The sequence below is a fragment of the Fulmarus glacialis genome, unplaced genomic scaffold (assembly GCF_000690835.1).
Source record: "Fulmarus glacialis isolate BGI_N327 unplaced genomic scaffold, ASM69083v1 scaffold37712, whole genome shotgun sequence".
Lineage (NCBI taxonomy): Eukaryota > Metazoa > Chordata > Aves > Procellariiformes > Procellariidae > Fulmarus > Fulmarus glacialis.
In genome coordinates, this window is record NW_009200417.1 from 16,932 (window position 1) to 37,191 (window position 20,260).

Consider the following 20,260-nt stretch of genomic DNA (forward strand, 5'->3'; position numbering starts at 1 on the left):
CTTTGTTCTACTGAGAATTACCTTTCCTGTGGAATGATAAAGAAATGAGCTATTAAATATGGAGCAGAAAGCACAATACTTCAGTTTAAAAAAAAAAAAAAAAGTAGAAAATGCCATTTAAGCCAAAAAAAAAAGAGCATTAGAGAATTGGATAGCTGCTGCTTTTAAGGGATTAGGAATATGACTTTGTTTGCTGGATGGAAGACCTTAGAAGCCTGCAGCATGACCAGAGAAAACTAGCAAACTTTTTAGGTTGTCTTTTGAGCTGTGGTGACCATTTTTTTTTTTTTTTTTTTGCAATGGAGAAGTTTTGGACCTGAGCAACTGTTTTCATCTGCTGATCTCAAGGCCAGATGGATGGTGGCATAGCATTCAAGTTGTAACCAAACAGCATAATAGTATTGATGCAGCAAGATCGAAAATCCGCAGCTTTGGTTGGAGTTGGAAGCCTAAGAACAATACTCACTTTCTAATTCCTTTTTGAAATGCAAAGAGTTGCAACAGTAGGCTTCCGTTAGTGGTTTGGCAGACAGTTACAATGGTTTAGTTTCTGGCACTGCAAACCTATTTCCATACTATTTTGGGGGCTTTCGTATCTCATTTGTGAATTACTCTAATGCTTCAGCAAAGCGTGTGGTTTTTTTAGCTCTAAAATACTAGGACATACCTATGATGTCAGACTAATGCTAGTGCTTGGTAGTAACTCTTACCCAGTGACTGACAGTGATATTTACTTTGTTAATGACCATTCTTCTGGAGTAGCGTGGATTGATCCCAGTTGATAATGATGAGTAGTTTCATTCGTAATTAGAACTACCTGTAGAACAGCTCGTGTCTAGTATGTATCTAATGGCTCAAAGTCTAAACCTAGTTTTTCCAGATATCATGAGAATGCAATTACCAAACTTTTTCTTAATCCTGTGGCTCAGGCCTGAAATGCAAGAAAAGGACTAGTTTTGGTAAAGTCTTAGAAACTTTTTAAAACTTAAGAGTAGTTGCTAGGGGAAAACAAAATGTCTTCAACATAAGGCATTCTTCTCGGTAGTGACAACTTTTTCTAAAATCTTCAATGTGTGCATTTTGTCTGCATGAGTCAGTTGACTCTCTTGTTCAAGAAATGATTGAAACCAGATTTTGGGTTCACGAAGTTGAATAGCAAAATATACACCTATTCTAAAACTTCACTATGACAAGAACACACTTGCCTGGTTTGAAAGTGTTTAATCCCTGATGTGCTCAGATCGATCATTGTGTCAAAGCTATGTTGAACTGGAACTCTTACTAATGTTCATGACTCCAAATCCTCTCTGCATGTCTTTCCTTGAAGTCAGATGTTTTTGTGCAGAATGGTTTTAGATATGGGTATTGTGATGAAAAGTCACTTGCAAAGCCATTGTTTCCATGTCTTCAGTAATTGATAGGTTAATGGTGAGGAGGGAGCTGAGGATTAGGTGGCAAAATGAAACTTTAGGCAGCATAGCTTGCTACAGTGTTTGGTTTTTTTTTTGTGGTGGAGGTGAAAACTCTGAAGTCATTTAAAAACATTTGTAGAAAAAACACAACAAAACCGAGTGATTTAAATATAATCTGTGTCCCCAGTTGTCAAAGTGTTTTAAGCAAAAAAAGCAAAAGCAATAAAGCAGAATTTATTAAGAGTTTTGTAATCCATAGCATCCATGTGTGCCATAAAAGCACAGTAGTCCAAATCCAAGTGCATCGTACTATATTGGTGAATAAAGTTTTAAGTTTCGTTCTTGCAAGATTGTGCAAGGAAAACTTTGCTAAGCTCTGGCATGGTGTTTCACTTTTAAATGCTGTGCATAGGAATTCCTGTGTTTAAAATGGATCACCTAAGTAAACTGGAGCATCTCTGAACTTTTACATACAGTGAAGGTGATGTGTCAAAGCTTTCTGTGCAGTTCTAGCTAACTTGGCATTAAAACTGGAGTTGTGCTTAGAAGGCTCTATTTATTTTTGGAGTTCACTTAATAAAGCTTAGTCAAAGAAGATGGAGGACTCTCTTGTTTGTATTTTGTCTTGCCATTGAAAACATTTGGCTGAGGTAGTAAGAATATATCTGCCAACTTTGGATTTGTTAGGTATGATCTGAAAATGCATAATGGGTGCAAATACATTTCACTGAGGGAGCTCTACAGCAGCATTTGTAAGTACCTATCGCAATATATGTCAGGGTCTGGACAGTGCTCGATGCCATCTTTCCATCTTCAGCCTAATGCAGTGTTGTGCAGGGTTTCTCACAATTTCTTGCAGCCTTTAGCAAGCTGATAGATTGATCTGGTGCAAATTACTACAAGTGCACTCTAATCCTTAGTCTGTTTTCCTTTTGTTTTATTGAAATAGGTTAAGTGTAAAGCCATTTTGTACATCTGAAATGTGCTCTTGCAGAATTGATACAAAGGTGGATTTTTTTTCCATATAGCACACAAGTCAAGAGGGGTGCTTACTGACAAATGCATATATGTTCCTTAGAGGTGTTTCTTTTAAAAACCTGAAGAATCTGAATTCAAAAATATTTATTACTACATTCGTGATATCTGGCATAGTTGAAAATAAAATCCTAACTCTTCTGCAGGTATTAAAAAATACGTTGTTGGCCTAATTATCAAGACGTCATCTGATCCAACATGTGTAGAAGTAAGTGAATTCTTCCCAGGGGAGGAAGAGGGAGGGGAATATTATGCATAACCTGACTCCTCTCTTCTCTTCTCCAGAAAGAGAAAGTGTATATTGGGAAACTGAATATGATTCTTGTTCAGGTAAGCTAGAGTTCATAAAGTTTTAAACCTTGTTATAAAGTCCTTGGCTTTGCATATGTATCTAACATCTGGATGCTTCACTTTTCAGATACTGAAACAGGAATGGCCAAAGCACTGGCCAACTTTTATAAGCGATATTGTGGGAGCAAGCAGGACTAGTGAAAGCCTTTGTCAGAATAATATGGTCATCCTTAAACTATTGAGTGAAGAAGTGTTTGATTTTTCCAGTGGCCAGATTACTCAAGTAAAAGCCAAGCATTTGAAAGACAGGCAAGTATATATATTTAAAACTTCGTAAATAGGGTAGACTTTGTGCTTGCTGTTAAATAGTTGCTCTCACTTGGAGCTTTTGAGTGAACACCTACAGCTTGTCTAATTTGATTTCTGAGACTGAGTGGGTTACTGATTTTTCTTTAAAGCAGTACTGTTAGGTGATACCAAACTTATTTGTACACACAGATGTTTCTACCTTATTGCAAGTAGCATCTGTTGGCTGGTGGTTCCTACTGTTTTAACAGAGCATTCAGTATTGCTTGTATTTCCAAGCCAGAATTTGCAGACACAGACTTCAAGCTACTTCAAAATATGCGTTACTATCATGCAAATTGGTAAAAGCCAGGTGGCTTGTGAATTCCTCCATGGACATAGGTCTTCAGGACCTATTCTGTGAGCATAGACATTTTGATTAAAGTAGATAGGATTGCTTACGGAATGTGGAAATGCTTAATTTTTAACTTATTTTTTTTACAGCATGTGCAATGAATTCTCTCAGATATTTCAACTGTGTCAGTTTGTGATGGTAAGTCTTATTTCTTTAATGACATTTTGAAAAATTCCCCCCATCATGCCTAACAATATCATAAACACTAATGATCGTTTACAGGAAAACTCCCAAAATGCTCCCTTAGTTCATGCAACTTTGGAAACTTTGCTACGATTTCTGAACTGGATTCCTCTGGGATATATATTTGAGACCAAGTTAATCAGCACACTAATATACAAGGTACTTATGCAAAAATTGATGGCTCTTAAATTTAAATAAAAGTTGCAAAAAAGCTTAGCGTGCAACAGTCTTGTAATAATCTCTTTTTTTTTTTTTCTTCTCTCAATAGTTCTTAAATGTTCCCATGTTTCGAAATGTCTCTTTGAAGTGCCTCACAGAGATTGCAGGTGTCAGTGTAAGCCAGTATGAAGAGCAGTTTGTAACGCTTTTTACATTGACCATGATGCAGTTAAAACAGGTAATGTTTTTAATAAATCTCTCCCTTGGCTGTTTCACTTAGCAGAATCAATTTCTATAGAACCTCGTTCAGTTTACAAATTTATATTCGTTATAGAGCTCTTGATCAGACAAATATTATTCTTCAGTGGTATTTATGACTTGATCAGCAGATGCTAAGTGTATTTTTCTGACTCTAGATCACAGCTGTATTTCTGCTGCATTGATTTGTTTTGACTAATGTAAGAGGCTTTTTGAGCACTCGGGCTGTCTGATGGGGAAAGTTGAGAGATGCAAAAAAAGTGTACTGTGTGACTTGTAAGACCTAAATTGACCTAACTTCTGCAAGTTGCTATTTAATTTTTGAAATCGATAGAAATGTTTGTCATATAAAGCCATGTTTTAAACTGAGATAATTTGATGATTCCCTTCTGAGCAGTTCAGATTCAGGTATGTGAGTTTGTAGCTTTCCTCTTTGTATTTGCATCTTTAGTGAAGAGTTGCAAGGGGGTTTTTTTTGACAATTTTTTCTTCTGTTTGCAATGTTGGTCTATCTTATAGGTTCTTTAGAATAAGCATGCTTTTTTAATACCCTCGTTCCTCCCAGCTTCAAGTGGAGCTATAGGATTTTTACTTAGTTACAGTTAAATTTAAAGGCAGATTTTTGCACACACCGAAGTTATTTGGTGTGTTAGGCAGTTGAAGGTTACTTTCTCAGTTTTTACAGATGATGCTCTTGATTCTAAATGCCAATGTAGCTGGCCTAAGTTTTTCCTTAAAACATCAGTCGGATGCCAGGTTGGGTATTTGGCATGTATTGCAACCTGCATGTTTTTAGCATGACTGTTGCATATGAATTTGATGCAAACTGTTGCATTTATAGCAAATACTTGACTCTCTCTTAACTTTGTAAAATGAAGTTGGAGAACGATCAAAACCACACAAAAGCTGGCAGCAGCAAAAGTGTTAAACTTTGTTTTCGCTGTTCTATAGCTTAATAGTGTTGACTTTAAAGAATGTAGTTCACTACTTGATGACAATATTGAAAATGTTTTGTTTGTATAATGATAGAATTTAAAAGCCAACTCATCTCTTAAGAGGTGCCAGAGATCTCTACAAGATTACTGGAAAACATGTTCCAGTATCCTTCAGAGTCTTCCTGGCTAATTTCTAAATATTATGGAGGAGGTCTTTCATGTTGTTTTAACATGATGATGATGGAAGGTTTTGAAACTAGCAATGTTAGTAGGAACAGGTAACAAACACATTTTTGGAACATCTTTGCCCCGTGCCAATGGGAAATGTCTGTGATAGAGTAGATACTTTCCTTGTTTACAGCTGCTGTTACAAGGGATGGAAAAAGGTTTAGTTCATCAGAACTTTTATATCTGTTTGCATTTTCACCTTACTGTCCATCCTGGGATCAAGCATGAAATTAAGAAGCTGTAAGACTTTTTTGTAAGAAAGCTCTGTAAAGAGGAGATGCCATGAAAAGCAGAGGGCTTTTTTGCCAAAAGAGCAAAATATTTGTTAATATACAGTGGTTCTACTTCTGTATAAAATGGGAAATTCTTGATTATGTCTGGGTTTTTTTTAGATGCTTCCTTTAAATACCAATATCCGACTTGCGTACTCAAATGGAAAAGATGATGAACAGAACTTCATTCAGAATCTCAGTTTGTTTCTCTGCACGTTCCTCAAGGAACATGGTCAACTTATAGAAAAAAGATTAAATCTGAGGGAAACACTAATGGAGGTAAGTTGCTGAGTTTATCCGGTTTCAAAATGTAGCAAGCATGTTCTCACACTCAAAGGATGTGATTAGTAATACAGTTTCTAGATCATCATACTTAAAATGGGTAAGAGGGGAAAAAAAAAAATCCTATTTCCTTCACATAATTAGTAAATGACATGAATAATACAAAAAACCTTTCAAAATTTTTGTTTCCTAGTATACTTCAATGGCACTCTATTTTCAGTGATCCTATATGAATACAGTGTCTGAAGGCTGTAGGTCTCTGTCTCTCCCTCTTCTTCCTTGTTCCTCCTTGAAAGTGTTCAATGCTGCTTCAAAATAAATTCATATATTCTTTTTCCATGGGTCTTTACATACCGTATTTTGTGTTTAACACTCATATAGAGAAGGTGTTGCTATGACTCTCATTAGTCTGTGTGAAGCAGCTCTGTTAAGTTTTTATTCAGCATCCAAAGCTGGTTTCTAGGGTGCAGCGCATGCTGTAGTTCAGTGCTTCCATCCTGGTGTAGCTTCTTGCCTCATTTGCCATTTCCCAAAGTTTAACTGAAAGGCTTTAAATGTAATTCTCAAGGATGATACTCTATTTTTAATTCCAGGTGATTACTAAACACTCAAGGTACTATCTCATACCGTAGTGGGGCTAGATCACAAAATTAGGGTTTTTCAGTTGTGTTTTTTTAATTGTGAATAAAAATTTTGCTGAGGGTGAGCTGTTCTGTGGTGACTTTTTTGCTAGCTCCCTCCCACTGCTGAGCTCCAAGGGGATGAAACTGGCTCCATAGCCCCTTGAAGCACCACTTCCTGTGCCCAGAATCAAGCCCTGTGCAGGTATGGAGGCAATAGGGTGAGGAACTGAGACAGAGGTAGAAAAACAATACCGCAGTTCAAACCTGGAGACCAGGTTCCATTGGGAGGGGGAAGTACCTCTTGCAGGTGGATTACCTGTAATGTAACATGTCCATCTGAATTCTAGTCTAGTATTCTCAATACATTTCTTCTGGAGGTAGCCCTCTATATATTAATAGGTATATTAATAAAGTTGGTTGCAACTATCAAATTGTAGCTCATTTAGAAGATGGACTAAGAGGGGTATAACTTTTTTTTATTTTAAAAAGAACAACTATCAACAGTTCCCAAATAATGCCTGAACTTGCAAGTAGTAAGCTTTCAAAATAACTACGAATCAAGGGAGCACAGCTCGAAGTTTCTACTGCAGTTGAGGCTTTATTAGGAAGATCTGTGTAAATGGCTGAAGCTGTGGCATGTCCTGTGCAACTGTGTGTAAGTTGGAGTGCAGTTTTTGGGTATTGGCCTCCTCTCTTGTCCTGCATAACTATGTTAAACTCTTTAAAACAGACATTTACAAAAGTCAATTTTGAACAACTTGCAGAAATGTTTAACGAAGTTCTTAGGCTGGCCTAAAATGGCTGCAGATTTCACTTCTGTAAGTTCCAGTTTAATAGAATATAGTTACACAGTTACCTTTAAAAGCTCTATGTCATTCTAACCTGTTTATTCCTATTCCTGCACTTTGGATGTAGCAGATCTTCTGAAATTGTTCCATGGATTCATTGGACCTGTGTAGACTAGTGAAGGAAGCTACATAAGCTCTTGCAAGTGAAATTACCAAGAAAAATTGATGTGTATAAGACTAATGTATAGTTGTTTTGAATCCCTCTTTTGACATTGTAGATACAGATGCTGAATCAGGCCTTTGCCATCTAAAATGCTCTGAGTTGCTGTAGTACCTAAGCTATGAAAATATCTTCAGATTTCATTGTTTCATTGGTTTGTTCACTGGTGCGCTATTGCTTTGGTATCTTTTACCAGGGGACTGAAAAATAAGCTAGGCGAAAAATGTTTGGCTATGTGGTTCTTATTTCTGTGGTTGGTATCTCAGTCTGTCAGAATTGCATCAGTGGCCTTCCCTTCTCAGTCTGCTGTGGCTGTTCCATCAGTATAGAAATGGAATGTTCTGGTAGGTGGCTTCTGTGTAAAGCAAGCGAGCAGTATGGCTTTGATGGTTGCCTTCAGTTCTTCAGGCTCTGAGGATCCAGAACAAAGTAGCAGGAATAGTCTTGAGAATAGCAGTCATTTGAAACTAGCTGTTGAGGGTTGCCTTGCAGAAGCTCCAGAGGCTGCGAGTTTGATGATTTACAAACAGGCTTATTTGGCTATGGCATTTTTAAAGATGTCTTTAGGCTACTTTAGATTTAAGAATTGATACACACTTTGAAAATAACAGTAATTGACAGGGCGCGTTGTTTTTGAGTTGCTCCGCCGGTCAGAAGTCTGACTTGTAAGTAATGTCATTGCAATCTTAATGCCTCTTGTTCCTAACTTCTGTGTTAATTTGGCATTTTATCAGTTATCATTTGGATAACTGAACTTGAAGCATTGTTGTTTTATCTACAGAAATAATTAGTAATCAGATGTTTAAACCCCACTTTTCCAGGCTCTTCATTATATGTTACTGGTATCAGAAGTTGAAGAAACTGAAATTTTCAAGATTTGTCTTGAATATTGGAATCATTTAGCTGCTGAGCTCTACAGGGAAAGTCCGTTTTCAACATCTGCTTCTCCATTGCTTTCGGGAAGTCAACACTTTGATGTTCCTCCAAGGAGACAGCTTTATTTGCCTGTATTGTCCAAGGTAATCCATGCTTGAGTAAAGGTACTGTAAAGATTTAGATCCTGTTCCTGATTTTAGAGATTTTGCTTCATGTAAGGGATGACAAAACTTTTCTTGCTTTGAGTAGTTGGTAATTGATTCAACTCTAGTTATTTAATGTGCTGCAATTGCAAAAATACTTTAAGGTGACACTGGTAGATGACAGGACTATTAATACAGTGTTTCAAATTTTTTAAGATACTCACTATGAATGTAAGACTAAATTTAAAAAAAAAAATCTGTATTAAACTGTTTCTTTAAACAGATAAAGGCTGGAGTGTTACAGTTGGAGGAAAAAAACGTGTGTGTGTGGAAGAAGTGGTCTTTAAAAGACTCCTAACATTACATACACGTTTTGAAGCTCTAGAAAGTATACTTCATAGGTTTTTGTGTTTGGTTTCGTTTGGTTTTTTAACTACTTAGCTTGTTCATGGAGAGAGAGAAATCGGCAGGCTCTATTCTTAATGGCTTTTTAGTTAATATGTCTGTGTAGAATCTTAATGTGAGCTAATCTCATGAAGTGCTGGATATACCCCTTATATGGGTCAGACTGCCTGACCAGAGTGCTCTGGAAACACCTGTGGAGCTACGTGTATATTTTCGTGTTACAGTTTGATTCAATTTTAACTTCCCTTTGCAACATACAGGTTCGATTGCTAATGGTTAGCCGAATGGCTAAACCTGAAGAAGTCCTAGTTGTGGAAAATGATCAAGGGGAAGTAGTACGAGAATTCATGAAGGATACAGATTCCATAAACTTGTATAAAAATATGAGAGAAACATTGGGTAAGTGTACTAGCTGGTATTTTAGTGCTGTAGGTCTGTGCAGCTGCATCAGCAGCATGTATGTTACAGAATTACCTGTAGGTAAAATGATTATCAGTGAGGGGGAGTACACAGACTTGAAAGGGAGGAGGCAGTGTTGGTCTGAAGTCTTCCCTTTTAAGCATGTAGTGTATAATTTGGTTAAGTAGTAATACACTACTTAATTTTTGTCTCTTGCCTTTTCCCATTGAACAACACCTTCTGATATTTCTTTACCAAAATGTTCAAGATCTAGTGAAACCTTAGTTTTGTCAGAAAGCTGTTAAATTGGAAGGATTCTTCTGAAGTGGACTTGCTGGTTATTACTTCACAAATTGTAGTCTTGTGTAGACCAAGAACTCCTCAGCAAAAATGATTTCTTCCTTCAATACGTCTTCTGAATACTTTTAAAATTTTTTATAGTTTTCTTAAAAAAACCACAAAATTCTGGCCTGAACTTAATCTTCAAAAATTTTTTCCAAAGTTAGTGCTGAGGTCTTATAATGACCTTGCTTGAAAGTACAAAAGCTGCAATTAATTACATATCGTATAGAAAAAAAAAAATCAAAAGCTGTGAGTGCACTGAAGAACACCAGAATCGCTATTTCTGTAGCATTTAATGTAGCAAGTGTATTTTATTTTTAGTGTGTGCATACTAGTATACTATTATCTTTAGAAGTCTCACGTTCAACTGTGACCGTTTTATCAGTGAATTGTTAGTCCCTATGTATTGTAGTGATAACTTAGATTTTTTTGTGGCAAGAAAAACAGTTCAGTTTTCTAACTGCAACATGAGGGAGCAGGGGTGATTAGAATTGTCATATATTTGGGACATCAAACCTTCAATACTAAATATTTTTCTATCAAATGCAAATGCTTTAAGGGAACACTGAATGTTTAGTAACAGGTTTATGAACTGGGGGCGGGGGGGGGAAGCTGTGTGATGCAAAGTGTTTGTGAATTTTTTTTTCCTCACCTTTGTACTTGTGATGTAGATACAGCCAGCATTAGATTAATTCTTCTAATATCTTTCCATATGGAACATGAAAAAAAATGTTTGATTTATTGTATTAAATGTTTAATTTATTTTATCAAAAATATTACTGTATGTCCTGAGCTTACGTCATATTTCCAGATACAGGATTATTTATATGGAAACGCAGATTTAGTTAGTGTCTGATTTCTGGTGTTAACTATTGCTTATAGTGTATTACCTTTAAGATTCACTTCTCTTGGAGGGGGAAAAAAAAAAAAAAGGCGAGAATGTGGTGGAAGCTGTGGTACAGTAAAAAACTGTTTCTGAATCTGGCCTTAAATTGCTTTTAACTTGCTGGGATTTAGAATTTTATATTAGAGACAGTAATCCTATTAGGGGCTGATGCAAGTGTCTGAGTTGTAATACTTGAATCTTCCCATCTAGACTTGTTCAGGAGTACCATCTCCATTTAATGGTGGGTTATTGCAACCAGCAGACTTAATGACACTGAAATAAAGAGCAGAAGAAAATTGATTGACTTCTCACACACTGTATAATGTCCCCCATAGGTAGCCAATCCCATATTCCCTATAGACCATCAGTATGTATGCCTTCTGTTAATAATTTAACTTCGCAACTTTACTGATTTGACTGGTACCTGAGACATTGATTGATTTAGACTTTTCACATCGCTTGCATGTGGTGTTTTGCTGAGATGCCTTAGAACAAATGTAGATTCTCAATAAAATTTATTGTCTGTCTTTAAAATACAGTTTTAACAAATTTGTGTCTAAATTTTTAGCTCATTCTGTCATGAGTTCAGGTACCTAACAATTTAGTTGTCTCTTTCTTAAAACAAATTTAACTTTGCCTATGGAGTTGTGATCCAGGTTGTTGCTTTAAAATGTGCCTGTTCAACATTGATGTCTTTCAGTTTATCTTACACATCTGGATTATGCAGACACAGAACGAATTATGACTGAAAAACTTCACAATCAAGTGAATGGAACAGAATGGTCATGGAAAAATTTGAATACCCTGTGTTGGGCTATAGGCTCAATCAGTGGCGCAATGCATGAAGAAGATGAAAAAAGATTCCTTGTTACAGTAATTAAGGTATCGTGGTGCAAAACTAATACCTTTGTCACACTTCATAGTTCATGCTCAAGAAACTAAGTTTACAAAAAGTACTGCTCTATGTTCTTAGTAAGCTACCTTGTACGGCAAGCAAGTTCATAAGAATAAATTAATGGAAAATCTTATATCCTGAATTTAAGGCTGATAAATTCGTTAGCCATGAACAATGCATTAATCCAAATAGCCTTTTCACAGTGAAAATTTCAGGGATAAAACTTAATTTATGATGAAATGGGTTTTTTTGGGGGGGATGCAGAAGAGACGGAAAGGGATTGCTAATAAAATAAAGGAGAGTGGCAAAATAACCCACATTTTTAACTAGCTAGCACTCTGTTATTTTGCTGTTTTCCATATATTCATTGATCAAACTGAATTTTTGGTAAATATGTGCATGGAAAAAAAAAACAAAACATTTTTACAAGAGTAATGGGCCTTACTTAAGTCATACAAATTCATACAGAAGATTTAGCTTAATTTCTCCTATTTGATGTGGAGTCTGTATTTTTATTGATACCAACTACTCAGTCAGTATTCAATACTGTGAGGCTTGTTGAAGTCCCCCCTGCAGAAATCTTTAGTTGTATTTAAAATGGAGATTCCATAGTTGAAAACACAGTGTTCCTGGTTGGCTGAAACTTAAATAATTGCATCACCCCAGTCTTAACCTACTTGGGTTTTTTTTGTTTTTATTTGGGCTTTGAACTTGATTATGGCAACTATTTTCCTTTATCTTTAATATAGCTCCTTGTAGGATTTTATACTTGTAGTGCTTTTAATTGAACTGGACAAACTTGGAGAGGAAACTAAAAATATGTTATGTTGTAGGATCTCCTGGGACTCTGTGAACAAAAGCGAGGAAAAGACAATAAAGCCATTATTGCATCAAATATAATGTATATAGTAGGTCAATACCCACGGTTTTTGAGAGCTCACTGGAAATTTTTGAAGACAGTAGTCAACAAGCTGTTTGAATTTATGCATGGTAATTATCTGTTTTTCACTTGTTTTAATTATTAAAAAAAAAAAAAGATGCCCATACATGGACATGTATGGGGGAAAAATACAAAGCAGTAACTGACTTGATTTAATTTAGAAACCCATGATGGCGTCCAGGATATGGCTTGTGATACCTTCATAAAAATAGCACAAAAATGCCGCCGACATTTTGTTCAGGTTCAAGTGGGAGAGGTCATGCCATTTATTGATGAAATCTTGAACAATATTAATACAATCATCTGTGACCTTCAGCCACAACAGGTATGTTTAATGCAGCATTGTGGATAATTCCTAAAGACTAATGAAAAGTTACTTTGTATCGAAATGTAGTAGTGGTTTTCAAGGCTTGAATTATATTCCTTAGGTTTTTGTTAGTGACACTGTTATGGTATAAATAGCATGATGGGTTGCATTACTGCGATCTCAATTAGAACGCTTGGAAGGAGAATTAAAGTGCATTTAATCGGAATTTTGATTTCTGGAACGTTTTAACAAAGAAATAAGACACTGAATGTAATTTTGTGATTCGGGAAAGAATATCGTATAATAGTACACCTATAACTCTTGTATTTGTGAGGGGGGTGGGGAACAATCCAAAAGCACCTGCGTGTGGGAAGGGCACAGCTCATGAAGCGAGAAAGTCGCGCACGCATGCGACACACTGAGATGTCGCAATAATGTACTGAAACTTTGGGCAGCGTGGATCTGGCATTGGGAAAAAGGTACTTAAAGGAGTGATGTAATCCAGTCCACAGTTTAAACATGTCTGGTAATATTTAGTTAAGAGTTAAATAGCATATGTGTAAAGTCAAGTGGGGAAAAAAGGTACTTAGTGAAACCCATTTTCAGCCTTCACTATATGTTAGTTCAGAACAGCGTAAAATTTTCCTTTCTTGTTTTTAATAACCTTCCTGTTTGACTTCTTGTTGTTCCAATCCAGGTGCATACATTCTATGAAGCAGTAGGATACATGATTGGGGCACAGACAGACCAGACTGTGCAGGAGCATCTGATAGAAAAATACATGTTGCTTCCTAATCAAGTATGGGACAGCATAATTCAACAGGCAACAAAAGTAAGCTCATAAATTTTACGTGTATTCTGTGTTCAGGTAAAGAAAACCTGCTAAATGTTTCTTTTACCCTGGGTTTATTTTTCATATGGCATGACATTAAGTGTACGTAGCTGTGGTGGACTTTATTAAATGATGGCTAAAGCAGTGATTGACGTGACAGTAAAAGTTGTTTTGAGAGAGGAGACTTAAATGACAAAGTAAATACTGGCTTTAATCTGATTTAAAGGACAATTTTGTGTTACTGTACAGAATGTTTCAGTAGTTTTTTCCAAGGCTCCCTTTCACCTGACTTAGAAGTGAGTTTTCTTTCTGAATAACAGAAAAGTTAAAATGCTAAAAATACTGTTCACTCTTCCTCCTTTCTCTTCCATCATTCTCTTAAAGTACATTTTTATTTCTTACTTTTATCTTCCATTTCTTTCAGTCTTTTCAAAATACTTTATCTCCACACGTTGAAGAACAGCAGTCTTGCACTGCACAAGAGATCTATCCATTTGGAGTTAATCTAAATAAGATCCTGAAACTTAAGCAAGCTTGAGTTACTTTTCTCACTCTGACTTCCCTCTTAAAACAAGAATAGACTGTCTTTCCTTTGGACCACTTCTGTCTCTTTTCACTTTCTTAATTCCTCCTTCTTAGGTTTTTTTTTTCCTTTCTTCAACTACAGTAATGCTTGTACCACTCTAGCAAAAATACTTCTGCAGCAGAGCAGAATTAAGTCAATTGACGTTTTGTCCTGACTCTCTGTTTGAAGTAGTGGCAAGTGCCATGAAGTAAACAGCAGTATATATAAAGTCTGTAAATTTCAGCGATATGTTCTTTAACACTGTGTAAGATAAATTATTTAAAGTTACACCTTTATATTGAAAGCTAAAGGGCAGTTTTATTCACTAAACAAAATATGGACTCTTTTTTTTTTTTTTTTTAACAGAATGTTGATATTCTGAAGGATCCTGAAACAGTTAAGCAGCTTGGTAGCATTCTGAAAACCAATGTAAGAGCATGTAAAGCAGTTGGACACCCCTTTGTGATTCAGCTTGGAAGAATTTATTTAGATATGCTGAATGTGTACAAGTGCCTAAGTGAAAATATTTCTGCAGCTATTCAGGCTAATGGTAAGAAATTCCATGTTCTTCCTGAAAATGAGGGTTAGCGGTGTATGTCATCAGGTTTCAAAGTACATTCCAAGTAGGCTAATTTTACTGTGTTCATTTTATTGTTCGAGAAAGTGGAGAATGACTGACTGAAAATGCTTGCTTAGATTTTTCTGTTAACCAGATGTTTTATTCAAATAAAGAACTCCTGATTTCAGCGGGAGGAAAATACACCTACAAATGAGAAAGTTTAGGAAAGATGCAAAAACACTGTAGATGCTTACTTAGAATTAATAGGCATCTTGTTGAGACAAAGTTGTAGCATGGGTTCTTTTAGCTTACTCTAATTTTGAATATTAAAAGACTATCTTTAAATAGAATCTCATTTATTTTTTCAAAAGATGTTGGCAGGGTTTCGGTATGATACTGTGCTACTAAATAGCTTTATTACAGAAATGTAACTGTAGCGAAAATGCCTGAAAGTCATGATAAACCAGGCTTGCAGTCATTGAGAAGTAATTATCAGTTACCTAACCTATTTTTACTAGCTAAATTAGGGCCTATGGTACCTCAGTAGACTGTGCTTCTGTAGTAGTTCATTACAAGATTAAATGAGTCAGTTATTGGATTCTATGTTATGACCAGTTTTCTTGCCAGTGCAGATAATGATATTTGGAAATGTGAATGTTAAATAAAACTTGGTAACAGAGCAGCTGGTTGACCTTGAAGTAGCTTCTCAGAATTCAGAATAAAACTGGCTGAGAAATCAATACCTTTTGATCTTGCAGCTATAATGGCCGGAATTTGTCCTTGTCAGAAACAGTGAAGTTCAGGAAGCAGTTGCTAGGACTGTAGTCCTGACATGCTACTTCATCAGCAACTACTGTGATTGCAGTTGCCTCAGAGCATGTTTTCACAACTGGCTCTATCTTGCCAGAGATGGCTGTGATGCCAGCACAAGCGAGCCTACCTTTCTTTTCTTGGCTGCACTCTTCAGGTTTTCCCCGTGCAAGTACTGTAATGGTTGTATGGCTGTGCAGTTAATTACATCAGGTTTCTCTAATGAGACTACAATGATTGGGGGTAAGAACTGAACTAAGGATAAGGCTGCTTAAGGATAAGTGTGGACTTTACACGCAAAGACAAGTGGAAGGATTATTTCTCTTAAATGAAGTTAGGAACTTTGTTGTTCTCCTCCCCGCCATCACTTAATGAGAACCCGATGTAAGCTCAGTCCAGGTAGTTAAGTGAATATGCGTGATTTCCCCTACTTGAAAAGTAAGTTGCAGCTTTGTTTTTGAACTCTCTAAGTCAGGTACTGTCAGTAGTAGTTTTGTAATGCTAAATGGCAACTTGGATCTATGGAGCTAGAATGGGAAGGTAGGTTTTTTTTTAACTTGCACAATATGCATAAGAAGTCTTTAATAGTCTTTGTAGTTCGGATATAAAAATCAAGCATTCTCTTTTGTAATACCAATTTAAGTTAATCTTTTTGTTACACCTTACCTGATTAACTGAAGATTTAAAACTTTTCAGGTGAAATGGTAACAAAGCAGCCCTTGATTAGAAGTATGAGGACTGTAAAAAGGGAAACTTTAAAACTAATTTCTGGCTGGGTGAGCAGGTCCAGTGATCCTCAGATGGTAAGTAGATTTATTTTGTACAAATAACTCGTAAGACAGATTTAGGATGAAATTTGTTTGGTTGGTTTTTTTCTGCTGTTGACTGAATCAGTTGGTCACAGGAACTTGCTTCAGGAGGTCTGTAAAATATAATGGAGAAAGTATGGTCATACAGAGGTAAGCCTGAGCTACATTTGAGATACTTCAGTTAATTTTACCCGAGAGTAATCTTAAAGCGACTCAGGGAGGTTTAAGAGAACCCTATGGGAAGCCCTGCTGGATGGATATGGAGGGTGGGGAGTTCATGGAAGGGTAACGTATTTCAGCTTCCTTAGGAAAAGTATTGCCTGTAACTAAACAACAAACTTTGCTATAAATTGTACGCTAGAGACTTTTTTCAATAACTGTGTTGTTATAACCGTGGCTTACTCTTTTGATTAGGTAGCTGAAAACTTTGTTCCTCCCTTGTTGGATGCAGTTCTCATTGACTACCAGAGAAATGTTCCAGCCGCTAGAGAACCTGAAGTACTTAGTACTATGGCTATCATTGTAAACAAGCTGGGTGGACACATTACTGCTGAAATACCTCAGATATTTGATGCTGTTTTTGAGTGCACGTTAAATATGATCAACAAGGTATTTATATTTAAACTTTGGATAAGGTGTTTCCCTAATGACTGAAGACAAAAAAATGGGGTTTTGTAAGAGTACTAGTCTTGGCTGTTGGTACATCTCTAAGTGAAAGATACCCTTTCCTTGCAATGAAGGGAGGCAGGATGTAGTGAATGTAGTTACTACACAGCTTTCATCTTATGGAAATTAAACAGGGGTTCGTGCCTTCTTTCTGTGAACATCATTTCCATATGTGGTGTCTTGTGGATCATCTCCCTGGTTTTTGCAGTCAAAAAGTGCATTTGTGGCACTTCGAGAAATTTCTGCTCAAACGACCATACTTGTGTTGAAGTCTGGCTGTCTAGTTGGATGTCTTAATCTCATTGCCTTAAAAATTTCTCTGTTTAGCTCTCAGTTTGTCACTAGTAATTTTTCTGTTCTAGGGACTTGGAATGTCATGCTTCTGGAAGCAGAAGTGTACTTCAGTCAAATGTCAGTGTAGGACTAACTGCTAAAATTCATAAATATTTAAAATTTATGGATATAAGTACTGATCAGTCATTTTGAGTATTTCCTCGCTAATGCAATTCTTATGCTATAGTGTGCGATATGTATTTGCATAATACTTGAGCACTCCCAGCTGAATTGGTGCTACTTTGCAATAGGGTGTAACCAGAAATTGTACCCCTGTAGCAACGTAGGTGCTTAACCAGTGTTGAGACCATCTGTCTGTTTATCTGTGGACTGAGTAGTGATTAAGGTTCTGTACTGACAAAACGTGGCTTGGCCTGCCAGTGTTGTGTAGGTCTAGAAGATGATCTTACCAAGCTTTGGTGGGGAAAAATGGGGAAAAAAGTTCCCTGAGAAATGTAATCTTTGCTTTGCATTTAAGGTTATTTTAAGCCTGGGATCTAAATGCTGTTCTATGTCAGCTATTGACTCACTCTACTTAACAGAAGATCTTATGGTGGATCTTTAGGAAGCTTGACTGGTTTTTTTCCCCCCCTCTCCTTCTAGGACTTTGAAGAATATCCTGAACATAGAACAAATTTCTTCTTGCTACTTCAGGCTGTAAATTCTCATTGCTTCCCAGCATTCCTGGCCATTCCACCTGCACAGTTCAAACTTGTTCTGGATTCTATTATTTGGGCTTTCAAACACACAATGAGAAATGTTGCAGACACAGGTAAATGGAACTGTTTAATATGCAGACTTCGTTTGCAGTATCAGATATTTTCTAGTAGAATGCTGTTTTCTTGCGTCTTTTTCTTTAGTCAAACTTAGCATTCCAGTCACATGATTCTGTACTGCATTTGCACAAGAATAATATTCTTCTGTCTCAGCTTCAAGTTGTCAGCCAGGTTAATGGGCTGCAATACTTGGATGCTGTTTCATGCCCGTAGCTGTAAGAGAGCACTGTTACAGTTTCTGCTGAACTGATGCAACAGCTCACTGCTGCTAAAACTGGTGTTACAGCTCTACTTTTGTAGTGCTGCCTGCGGTGTTTGACTTAATACCTCGGTAAGACGGTTGCTCAGTAACTACTGAAAAGTCCAGCAGAAAAGTGAATGATTGGGGTGCGGGCTGAACTCGCGGTCTGGGAGCGAGCCCACGGCATAAGGAAAGGGAAACACTTTAGATTGTTAAGAAGGTGGATTATGCTTCCTGTGGACAAGAGCAAGCTGTTTAAACTTAGGATGAGATTTCATGGAGCAGCTGAGTGTATCACTTCATTTAACAGACTTGAGTAATTAAAAAGCCCTCCAGAACGACAGTTATCAAGGGAGACTAGGAGAGGCTATATAAAAGTCTTAAATTCTAAAAACATTATTTTTTTTAAGATCTTGGGCTTAGTGCACTACCTTGACTACTGGATAAAAAAATTGTTGTGAAGCCATTTAGTTTTTAGCCAATTGCCTTGTGTTTGTGTTTGGAAGGAATGGGGATAAAAGATACCTTTCAGTTGCGTTTCACCTAGTAAAGTAATTTAACTTTTCATGTAATATTAAAAATTAAAACACTTTCCCTTCTTAAATTAGCAAACATTTCTTTTGGTAGAGGGTTTCTCTCACCTTCATTAGTACCAATAAAGTGACGTGATTGGTTCTTTTTGCTTCTGTCATCTAATAGTGCAAATAAAATCTGCATGCCATGTAAATGTAGCTACAGCCCTCTAGTGGCTACTTGAGGAAATGCCTGAGAAAATAATTGCATGTGTAATACTTGTCTTTTTGGTGCCTATCAGAATTTCTGGGGATATTTGTATTGCTTTGTTGTGGCTTAACCCCAGACGGCAACTGAGCACCACACAGCCGCTTGCTCACGCTCCCCCCTCCGGTGGGATGGGGGAGAGGATCGGAGGAGCAAAAGTAAGAAAACTCGTGGATTGAGATAAGAGCAGTTTAATACTTGAAATAAAAAAATAATAATAAATTGTAATGAAAAGTAAAACAATAAGAGAGAGGAACAAAACCCAGGAAAAACAAGTGACACAACTGTTCACCCCCTCCCGACTGATGCCCAGCCAGTCCCCGAGCAGCGATCGCTGCCCCCCAGCTGACTCCCCCCAGCTTATATACGGAGCATGATGTCATATGGTATGGAATACCCCGTTGGCCAGTTTGGGTCAGCTGTCTCGGCTGTGCCCCCTCCCAGCTTCTTCTGCACCTGGCAGAGCATGGGAAGCTGCGAAGTCCTTGACTTAATATAAGCACTACTTAGCAACAACTAAAACATCAGTGCATTATCACATTGTTCTCATGCTAAATCCAAAACACTGCACTACACCAACTACTAGGAAGAAAATTAACTCTATCCTAGCCGAAACCAGGACACTTTGGAAAAGGCAAAAATATGCATAGACGTTTTAATATTGTTCCGTTGGTCAACTTAGTTTTTTAATTTTCCAGGACTTCAGATACTTTATACTCTACTACAGAATGTTGCACAAGAAGAGACTGCTGCCCAGAGTTTCTATCAGACATATTTCTGTGATATCCTTCAGCACATTTTCTCAGTTGTAACAGACACCTCACACACTGCTGGTAAGAACGCATATATGTGAGCCGGTTGATGAAAACAATCCTTTTGAACATCAAGATAATGTTACGCATCCTGTTCTGAATAATAACTCTTAACTTTGATCTGTTCAGGTTTGACAATGCATGCATCAATCCTTGCATACATGTTCAACTTAGTAGAAGAGGGAAAAATAAGTACTCCGTTAAACCCTGGAAATCCAGTGAACAACCAAATGTTTATTCAGGAGTATGTTGCTAATCTTCTCAAATCTGCGTTTCCTCACCTGCAAGAGTAAGCGTGCCGTCATTCTTTAATACTTTTAAGTGGGTTCTTATGTCTTGAAATACTAACTGATGTGTTTACTGTTAGTGCCCAGGTTAAGCTGTTTGTAACAGGACTCTTCAGTTTAAACCAGGATATTCCTGCCTTCAAGGAGCACCTAAGGGATTTCCTGGTCCAAATCAAGGTATGTTTGGTGCTCCTTCCGCCCCACCCGCCCC

At 37.0% G+C, this 20,260-nt stretch overlaps 1 protein-coding gene across 1 annotated transcript in view; it reads left to right on the plus strand.

Moving 5' to 3' along the window:
• Window positions 1-20,226, plus strand: part of XPO1 (exportin 1) — a gene marked incomplete at its 3' end in the record, with an annotated part of 34,070 nt that extends 13,844 nt beyond the window's left edge. Inside the window, exons 4-23 of the mRNA XM_009573601.1 lie at window positions 2,594-2,655; window positions 2,733-2,777; window positions 2,866-3,047; window positions 3,528-3,576; window positions 3,661-3,780; window positions 3,890-4,018; window positions 5,594-5,752; window positions 8,208-8,405; window positions 9,071-9,209; window positions 11,138-11,319; window positions 12,166-12,322; window positions 12,434-12,597; window positions 13,277-13,411; window positions 14,343-14,526; window positions 16,042-16,148; window positions 16,569-16,763; window positions 17,757-17,925; window positions 19,649-19,783; window positions 19,892-20,051; window positions 20,130-20,226. Coding sequence (XP_009571896.1) covers window positions 2,594-2,655; window positions 2,733-2,777; window positions 2,866-3,047; window positions 3,528-3,576; window positions 3,661-3,780; window positions 3,890-4,018; window positions 5,594-5,752; window positions 8,208-8,405; window positions 9,071-9,209; window positions 11,138-11,319; window positions 12,166-12,322; window positions 12,434-12,597; window positions 13,277-13,411; window positions 14,343-14,526; window positions 16,042-16,148; window positions 16,569-16,763; window positions 17,757-17,925; window positions 19,649-19,783; window positions 19,892-20,051; window positions 20,130-20,226 — 2,768 coding nt within the window. The remainder of the gene's footprint in view (window positions 1-2,593; window positions 2,656-2,732; window positions 2,778-2,865; window positions 3,048-3,527; window positions 3,577-3,660; window positions 3,781-3,889; window positions 4,019-5,593; window positions 5,753-8,207; window positions 8,406-9,070; window positions 9,210-11,137; window positions 11,320-12,165; window positions 12,323-12,433; window positions 12,598-13,276; window positions 13,412-14,342; window positions 14,527-16,041; window positions 16,149-16,568; window positions 16,764-17,756; window positions 17,926-19,648; window positions 19,784-19,891; window positions 20,052-20,129) is intronic.
• Window positions 20,227-20,260: the final 34 nt, after the last annotated feature.